At 37.8% G+C, this 10067-nt stretch overlaps 1 protein-coding gene across 4 annotated transcripts in view; it reads right to left on the bottom strand.

Annotated features, from left to right (window-relative positions):
- Positions 1-6863, bottom strand: part of ankrd46b (ankyrin repeat domain 46b) — a 26602-nt gene extending 19739 nt beyond the window's left edge. Inside the window, exons 1-3 of one of the 4 annotated variants that reach the window (XM_025002042.2) lie at positions 6850-6863; positions 6621-6763; positions 6499-6517 (exon numbers count right to left, since the gene is read on the bottom strand). In XM_025002042.2, coding sequence (XP_024857810.1) covers positions 6499-6517; positions 6621-6713 — 112 coding nt within the window. In that variant the 5' untranslated portion in view covers positions 6714-6763; positions 6850-6863. Of the gene's footprint in view, positions 1-217; positions 1187-4092; positions 4112-5439; positions 5594-6498; positions 6518-6620; positions 6764-6849 lie in introns of those variants that run through there. The other 3 variants (XM_017438453.3, XM_037976595.1, XM_017438452.3) reach the window with 3 other exon arrangements.
- Positions 6864-10067: the final 3204 nt, after the last annotated feature.

Raw genomic sequence — 10067 nt, 5'->3', positions numbered from 1 at the left:
ATCAGACATATCAGTCCAGAAATGTGCAGTTCTAGGCACAGCCAAGATACTGCGCAGAACCCTCAAGCTCCCAGGCCTCTGGTAGAGGACCCGAGCTCAGAGGATGAAAAATAAAGACCTCCCGCGGAGGGTGAGAAGGGAATTTTATTTTATTTGTGTGTGTGTATTTCTCTCACTCACAAAATAATAAATAAATATTTTACATGTATGTACTTACATCTCATAGAGTGGATCTATGCCGTCAATAAAGTGCTTCATCAGCACTGTTGGCAGTATCCAGATCAGAAGAATCCATAGAAACTTAATTCTCATCACCTGCGGTAATAAGCTCCAAAGTTTCGCACAAGAAATAAAACTTTTTGACTCTGGGTCTTTGTGGATCCATAAATGTGTCTATAGAAGTGTATGGTGTGTTTACTAGATATTTTAGAGAAAAAAAAATCGAAAGACAGTGCCGGCTTGCAAAATACAAGCCGCAGGAAATTACGTCACACTGCTTGTTCTGTGTAGTAGCGCAAAAAAAAATCTTGTGATATTTTATGCTTTCAACTTGAAATGTGGGATCCAACCCAGGAAGTGTTGTAAACAATCTACCTGATCTATATAGCATGGGTATCTACGCCACATCTGGGTTTGTCTTACGTCTTTGTGTTTGCCTTTTTACTATAACTCTGCACTATATAAACAAAGTGAACTGAACTGAATAATCCCCGGCCTATGAGCTGTCTATCTGTGCAGTTCGACATTCCTGCATTAGATGTCCAAAATTTGCTAGGGTTACGTTCCTAGAGCATCCGTGAATAATTAAAAAACACAAATTTTGGATGTGGTAAACTTAAAAAAACAAAACAAAACCATGAATGTCTACTTTTTTGTTTCAAGCCTAAATATGCTCCCAAAAAACTTTAATTTAATTTCAAACTCAGATTAACAGTTACACTTTAAAAACTTGACGTAAAGGTAAACCTGTATACTAGGGATGCCCGACTGGACACTCAGTATCAGTATTGGTTGCTGATATGGCCATCTTTTGAGAATCTGGTAGAATTGGATTTAGTCATGCGATTGGGCTGATCCAGTTTTAGCGTCAATTTTCAGCGTCATCACGCTTTATGACTGCCGTTAAATAAGACACAACACTATGCAATCCTGTCCACAGTGTGGGAACACTTTTCAATTTGTTTTTTTGTTGTTGTTGTGGGAAGTTTAGTACCAGCACTTTAGTTTGAAAAAGAGCAACTTGGTATTTTATTTTTAAATGATCATTTTAAGTTGAGTTATTATGTAAAATGTACCACAATAGTGCTGGGTGATATGGAAAAAATCCTATATCACGATATGGATAATTTTATATCACGATAACGATATATATCACGATATACCCCAATTACGTACGTTGTCAGTTATTCTCTGAAAAATATGAAAAAAATAATCTCATTTGTTACTTTTTCAAGCTTTATTTTGAAGTGACATTTAACTGAACTTTCACAAATGAGATCTGCTGCATTTTAGTGCAGCAATATATATGTACCTGTTAGACGTAACAGTATCAAATGACAACAGACTCCATTATCTTCGGCCGGCTATAGTTTCACTTTTCACAACTTTCCCGGCTCTTTTACAACTTGCTTTTACAACTGTCTTTTGGATTGTTAAATATTCTTTTCGTGGTTCTTCTTTAAGTGATAGAAGAGGTTTGTTGTGTTGGCGTCAGATGAGAAAACAGTGCGAGCAGAGTTAGCATTAGCATTAGCAGAGTTAGCATATTACCTTTTTCTGCTCCGTGTCGGACTTATTGAACCAAATCACAGACGTCCCCCTGGTTTTGGTAAAAGTCTTTCTTCTTGGGCTGCCTGCTAGCTGTCTCTACTTGTTGCGACCCCGGGTTTGATACTTCATGCGTCTCCATCTTTCAGCACTTATGACTTAAATGCAGACACAATGTACGGTGGTACACAGAATACGGTGTGCCGCCGGGCTGCACAGAAAGCTGCTGCCGTAAAGCATGTCGCAAACCCACACGTAAAGCAGAGTCATGTCGCAAAACGGAGGTTCTTCGTAAAATAGTTATTTTTTCTTATTATTTATCACTTATATAAACTGAATGTATGCAAAGTGACAACACTAATACATTCATCGTAGCCTACGTTATAAAATATATACATGAATCTTTGATACAATTATGATAGAAATGATAGAGACGATAGAAGAAAATATATCACGATAGACACTTTTCTATCGTCCCCACGATATGTATCCTTATATCACCCAGCACTAGTACCACAAATGCATATACCTATGTGGTTATTTAAGAACCAACTCAAAGTGTACAAGTTGCAGATTTAAGTTCAAGTAAGCTGTAATAGACTGTAGGGCTTTATAGTAATGCTTTATCTTTTGTATTCCTGCTACAGTTTAGGTACTTTTGTTTTGTGAAGTTCACTACTAGCACTTTCAATGAAAAGGGAGAAAATATTTTATTGTTATATTGAATGTTGAGCTCAGATAGCTACATGATTATTTTTCTTCTTTATCCGCAGATTAGTTATTTTTATGTCTCATACTCATAGAGTACCGTATTTTCTGGATCATAAGGTGCACTTAAAAGCCTTCAATTTTCTCAAAAAACGAAAGTGCGCCTTATAATTTGGAGTGCCTTATATATGTAAGAAGTCATAATGTTTTTGTACGACTTTAGTAAACTACAAAACCACACTGCTTGCAGCATTAAGGCTCAGGTATAGTTGCGCTTTGTAGTGTCGCGCAGAACTCCACGCACGGTGCGCAGAACTGAGCGAGCATTGGAGGCATTTATACTTGACTCTTACATTGGTGCAGTATTCTCCGAAAAGACAGGGAGCTGTTTTGTTTCACTTAATGTGCCTTATAGTCCGGTGCGCCTCATATATGACAAAAGTTCAAAAGTGGACCATTTATTTACAGTGCATTTTATAATCCAGTGCACCCTATAGTGCAGAAAATATGGTAGGTTTGTTACAAATGCCAAACAATACTGTTGGTCATGTTATAAAGCAAAATAAAAAACTGAAGTAATACTGGTCACATTTTTTAATGCTTTGAAAATATAGGTATCAGATTGGTATCAACAAGACTAATCATTAAAAAAAAAAAAATCAGATTGTATAGTGAGCCAGAATACCTGGATAAGGACATACTTCTGTATAGGGCGATATGGATGAAAACTCTATCACGATATAAGAGTTTCATATTGATCGATATAGATAATTATTGATTTAATTTGTTTTACAGATCAACTGTGCTAACCGGTAGCATGTCCTTTGCTAAATGATAAGCTACTGCGTCCGTTATTGTTTTATAACGTTTAGATGTTTTGTCGTATGGCACTGCTGCTGAGTACGTCTCGATGGTTGTCTGTTCCTGCTCGGGTGTGTTCCACTGCTGGATGTCGATGCCTGTGGCTGTTTGACGCTGCTGTACTCCAACGGATGAGAGCAGCGGAGGTAATAAAATAAATTTGTCGTATTGCCAGTCTTGCAGAGGATATTTACATTTTCTTCAAAAATGCAGGGGTTTCCATGAACAATTATTAGGCAGCAAACTGAATCATGACTTCACAGGCTGCAGAGTCAGAACATGAAGGTTTTCACAAAGAGGTCTCTGCTATGACTATGACCTTGGCTTTTGATTAGTGACCTTGAAATACAGATTATCCTTGACCCATAAGGTGTCCATCTGTACAGTTTGACATTTCTAAGGTAAAGGGTTATCAATTTAGAACTCAGGCAAAAAACTGTTCACATTATACATCCTGTTTTAGAATGAGCGTATAAAATGCAACAATGCAAAAGCATTAATTATTTGTAAATTTTGGCCTAAAACTGAAGAGTTAAACAGTAGCAAATTGAAAAGAGGCAGGTTTTCAGTTATGATTAAAAACAGCGGTCCCCAACCTTTTTAGCTCCACGGACCTGTTCATTATCAGACAGTATTTTCACGGACTCACCTTTAAAGGTGTGGCGGATAAATACAACTAAATAAAATAATACAATCGCCATGAAAACGGGGGTATTTTTTAAAAACATAATAAATGTAAATCTAATGTGTACTCACAGATTTGTTAGTTGCGTCCTGGTATTGAGTTAACATGAATAACACCCTCTCCTCCCGCAAATGTTCTCTGGTCAATATGGTGATGTTTAAACATGCCCTTTAAAATAAGATACACCACAAATATACGAAGAATACAACTCACCATAACACTGAATCAATGGGAGCCCTGTGCCTGTTTCTCAGTAACGAGACGGCCCCATCTAGGGCTTTCAGAGACATTTGTTTTTTACTCATTTAGCTAGCTTGTGGGTTTGTTTTTACCATATCACATGATTTATAGTTTTGAGATGCATCAAGAGTGAGTCGTAGACGGATGTAGTGGAGAGAATCCGTTCATTTTTCAAAATGAATGTCATTCAGACTACGAAAATGAATAAAACGGAAATACTGTAAGTTAATTATTCTTTCTGTGCAGCCCGGTACTATATGACCCAAGGACCAGTATCGGTCCGTGGCTTGGGGACCTCTGATTTAAAACACAACTAAAGTTGAACTTATATGGCTTTATTTAAAAAAAATATACTTCAAATTCTGATAGTTAAAAGCTCAAAACCTAACTGAATTTGCATTATTTTGTCCTGTGGTTATTCTTGGATCCAGTACTTATATTTAGACCTGAACAGTTTTACTATCATTCAGGTATGATTGAAGAAATACTGTGGTTTTAGGCTATTTCACACTAACCCTGAGGTGATATTTACTCTAGTAAAAAATTAAGAATAAAAAAAAAGTTACACGTGTGGCTTATGTTATTCCTGTAAAGAAATATGCCATTCTACAATGTTATATGTTCGATTTACATAAATACAGTCATGTCTGCCTACGGCTTTTAATGTACATGTAAACAAATACACTGCATAAGTGTAAAGACAAACAAATTAGCTTTCACTACATTACAAGAAGCGGCAGACTTGGCTGTATGTATGTAAACTCTACACGTAATCTTATAGAATGCAAAATTTCTATACAAGAACCTCATAATCCACATGATAAATACGTTTAAATCAGTGATGGTGTAACCTCATCTTATTACTTTGGTTAAAGAGTAACAGGCTAACAGCTAAGGTAGATCCTTCAAGCGAACTAAACTAGTAGACTAACTAACGTGGATATAAATGACGTCATTCAGTAAATATCATCACATGTTCATCTTTTTATTTTAAATCTCACTCTTTTCATGCAGGGACAAGCGGACTCTAGCCTACTGCTGACGTGCAGAGAAGCTAACGAAGCTACAGCTACCCAACAAGCTAACGTTTAGCACATATCTTAAAGATAAAAAAGCGCCATCCAATCTCTCTATCAACACACTGCATTCAGACTTCCTTTGACAGTCACACTACTAACCTCTTAATAAGTATCCAAATTACCAGGAAATAACACACTTCGCTTTTTTTCTAGCTAACGTTGCTAGCAGCGCAGTTTCCACTCAAAATCACTTTCACTGACGTAGATTTTAAGACTATGTCGCCACCTATTGTTGTGGAGCATCATTACACCACCAATGCAATTTTCCATCCGTCCTATTGCTGTAACCTTTTTTCCTTTCCGGGTCGCGGGGGAGCTGGTTCCCATAGACATGAATACGTATTCATGTCTGTGGCTGGTTCCCATCTCCAGCAGACACTGTGCCAGAGGCAGGGTAGACCTTGGACAGTTCGTAAGTCTGTCAAGGGCCACATAGAGACAAACAACCATTCAAACTCTCACTCATACATCGGCGCAATTTAGGAATACTAATTAACCTAAATTGTATGTCTTTAGTTTGTGGGAGGAAACGGGAGTCCAATGCAATAACTGTTGAAAACTAAGGAAAAGATATAATTCTTGTGATTTTGTTTTAATAAAAGGCAAAAGATTGATAATGTTTTTGCCTGTTTGTGTTTTTGTTTTTCTGTCCGTTAGCAAAATTTCATGAACGACTGGACTGATTTCAATGAAACTGGAAAGTTGTCAGTGCAACTGATTAACTTTAAAGTCAGCTAAATTCAAGATCACCACCAAAACTAATCAAACACAAAAATGGCTATAACTTAGTGTGGTACTAGATGAGACTCATTTCCATCACATACTCCCAAGAGGAAATTGATCACAAGATCTGTTTTTAAAACATTGTCAATAACTACTCCCAACAAACAATAATTTTTAGAGAACTTTCAGGGAATGTTCCCTGGTAGTACCTTGATGGTTACACTTTGTAAGCAGATCTTGTCCTGATCGAAAAACATTTTGCCCTAAGAGCAGCTGAAGACAAACAGTGGTGAGAAGGCATTTAGGTCATAACAAAGGGAGATACTAAACAGCGCCTGACATAGTTCAGGGTTTAGCCTTAAGGAGCGGAACCAAAACCAGACGCAGAGACAAAGTAAAGGTACGTTGTTTTATTTACAGGTGACAAGTACTTACAGTGCATGGTCAGGAGGATCTGGAAAACAGGAGAGGAGCAAGGAGAGTCTCAGGTACTGATCTTCGTCTTAGTAGATATTCTTTCAGATTTGTGCAAGGAGTAATTCAGTGTTCTTTCTTACAGGTTTTGGAGGGTGAACGAAGTCCAGAAGTGTAGACACAATCCAGGAGTGGTCCAAGAGGTAAGATGTCCGTAGTCCAAACAGGTGAGTCATCTGAGCAGCAGAAGGTTAGTCCCAATAGGCCGTGAGTCAGATCCAATAACCTGAAGCGAGAAGCAAAGTACAAAAAAACAAAAATTAACATAGCTGTGGAGCATGGCCATTAGAATCTGGTGGCTGGGATTCTAACCAAAGAGGCAAGATGCTCCAGTGAAGACCTGGAATCAGCCACAGGTTTAAATACCGGAACTGCTCGTCACTGGAATCGGCAACACCTGTTGAGGAGGAGGTTAGAGGCAACACCCACGAGGCAGGCAAAACCCTAATCCTCACAGTGTCATACAATCCTAGTGACATCTGTGTCAGCACAGAAAGAAGTCACTAGCTTTTGGCCTCCGAGGGGAGAGATGTATAAATTATTTTTTTCCATCACAGTCACATTTCAGACCAATCTCAAAGCTCCCTTTTGCCCAAAATCCTGGAGAAGGTTGTGTATTGCTCTATACTTGGCCCTCTTCTCTTTTCTTTTTACCTACTCTCTATTGGATCTATTGTCCAGAAACATGATATTGCCTTCCACTTTTATGCAGATGACACTCAAATCTATATTCCGCTAACAAAGGACAATCATGACTCTGTGAGCCAACTACTGGACTGCACTGGAGAAATCAATACATGGATGTCAGAGAACTTTTTACATCTGAATGAACAAAATATCAAGCTTGTGTTGTTTGGGCCCAGTGATGCTTCTAAAGTCTGTGCTGATCTGAGTCCTTTAACATAAAACTAGACACACAAAGCAACATATCTGGGTGTGAAGTTGGACATCGACCTTAAACTTGACACTCAGGTCAAATCAGTGGTCAAGTCCAGTTTTTGTCATTTAAAACAACTGGCCAAGGTCAAACCATTTCTGTTACAGCATCACTTTCAGATTGCTGGTGTAGATTCTCAGTCATCCAGGCCATGGTAAATTCAAAAAAAGTTAAAAAACAAAAACAACTGGACTTCTATTCAGAATAGACAGAATAGAAGTCCAGTTGTTTTTGTTTTTTAACTTTTTTTGAATTTACTTTCAGATTTTAATCCATGTTTTTATCTCAGCTTGTTTAGACTACTGCAATGCGCTTTATGTCGGACTGAGTCAGTCATCACTCACTCGACTTCAGGTGGTTCAGAACGCTGCTGTCCGTCTTTTAACTGGTATCAGAAAACAAGAACACATCACTCTAGTTCAGTGGTTCCCAAAGATTTTCTTCTGGGCCCCCCTATGGATTACAATAAAATCCCCCCCAAAAAAGAAAAAAAAATTAACTGGGCACACACATCATTCAACCAGACATAAACTCGTATTGTTTTCAAACTCCACTGAAACCATCTTTACAGTTAAACACTTTTGTGTAACTGTTTTTTTTTTAGTTCTATACTGTAGAAGAGTATTCTTTGCTGTCAGTATTATTTCAAACATAATACTGTGGACAGATTAAAAACCTGTCCACTATGCTTAGTCAAACACTGTTTTTTTTTTCTTTTCATTCATCCATCCCGTGCCCCCCCCCCAGGGGGCACGCTCCACACTTTGGGAACCACTGCTCTTGTTTTAGCATCACTACATTCACTTCCAGTTTGTTTTCAAATTGATTTAAAAAATCTTTTATTAGTTTTTAAATGCCTGCATGGTCTCGTGCCTCAGTATCTGTCAGACCAGCTCCAGCCACGTTCCCTCACTCTCCCTCAGGTCAGCAGATCAGTTTCTGTTGGTGGTCCCAAAGTCAAAGAGGAGGTGAAGATGTGACCAAGCGATTTTCAGTTGCTGCCTCCAAACTGTGGAATGATCATTCTTTGTAGATCAGACAGGCCAATTCACTTCCTATACTAAAATCATCTCGTAAAACACATTTTTTTCTCTTTGGCTTTTAACTTAGAGTTGTTGGCTTTTATTTTATTTTTATTGTTCTATGGTTTTACCTGTTTATTACTTTAATTGTGTTTAATTTGATTTTATAGTTTTTATTCTTGTTTTGGACTTTTATGTGTTTTACCACTTGTTTTTATTTGTTGGTGTACAGCACTTTGGTCAATTTCAGTCCAGAAAGCCAATAACATCTGTTGTTCATATGTTAAATCATCAGTCAATAATACGTTTTCCACAAAAAAACATTCTTAAGGGATTGATTTTAATAATATTTATTGTACAAATCATTACCTACTCATTCTTACCCTTCTCTGTAAAACTAGATGATAGTATAACATCATGAGTACACATTAACACATCTAGAATACAAAACAACATATTCATGCAAAAAGAAGTTGTAAATGAAAAGCTAGGTCTATCAGCAGACAGATGTGTTACATGCAGAAATCATAGTAGTTACAAGCCATTGCAGTTTTGTTGCCCAAGAATTTAGGAGCAAGTTTTTAAATAAGCTCAACTGAAAAATGACTGACTATATTATTCTTCAAAATGTTTGCAAAGATATTTTCATTAGTCTTTTAAATGCATAAAAACCACATAAAAAAGCATAAAACCACAGACAAAAAATTATAGGAAGCTATTATTGTTACGAACCTTTAAGCTGTCTTGCTGTGAAATGCTGCAATAATTAGTTATCTTATAGTGAGTTTGTGCTGTGGGATGTTGCATGAAAACAGATTTATAAAGGGCAACATTTGGCCACAAACATTTAAAAATCTTAGAGAAAGTGTAAAAGTGTACCCTGTTTGGCTTGTATGTTCTAACCCACTTGAGTTCACTTCAGGGCAGTTATCATTTGTTCATATCTATAGCTGTTGCACAGAGTCTGTTCGAGTCATTTTGTGAAAAAGTGCTCTTTACTGCTTACAAATAATGGATTTCTAGTTTCGTATTTCAAGTCAGCTGTCAGAAATGTAGCACCAAAGGGTTCACATGAAACATCCAGAAAACAAAGGTATGTATGCAATATGGCAATGGGATGGTAATATGGCAAATTTCTTAACAATGCAATATGAACTAGGAGTGTTGCATCTTTATACATATAGATGCAATTCTTTCAACCATCTAATTCCTGCTGGTTATTTATAGTTTGGTCACTGATGATGTTCTCCTAAGACCATAGGCGCCGGAACCACTGGGGCCAGGGGGCCATTGGCCCCCCCACTTTCCGGTCCTGCCAGTGCGCTGCGTGTTCCCACCGGACGGCTGCACAGACTGCACGCGCCTCTCACAGACTGTGACAAATGTGTCTCTGTGTTTATATAGTGACAGAAGCACAAATAAAACCTGGACCAAATTCTTAAAGCTCCAGTCCAGGGTCATAACAGTCACCAAAAAGTTTCTGCAGATGCGACAGCGCGGAGTCGGGGTTGGGATCATTAACACATGAAAAAAGGCTCTGGCTCTGATACGTCCGTGTCTGGAACAATTCT

This window comes from Kryptolebias marmoratus, linkage group LG7, assembly GCF_001649575.2.
Source record: "Kryptolebias marmoratus isolate JLee-2015 linkage group LG7, ASM164957v2, whole genome shotgun sequence".
In the NCBI taxonomy this organism is placed as follows: domain Eukaryota; kingdom Metazoa; phylum Chordata; class Actinopteri; order Cyprinodontiformes; family Rivulidae; genus Kryptolebias; species Kryptolebias marmoratus.
Note: the sequence above shows the minus strand (reverse complement) of the source record. Positions and strands in the feature narration are given on the sequence as shown.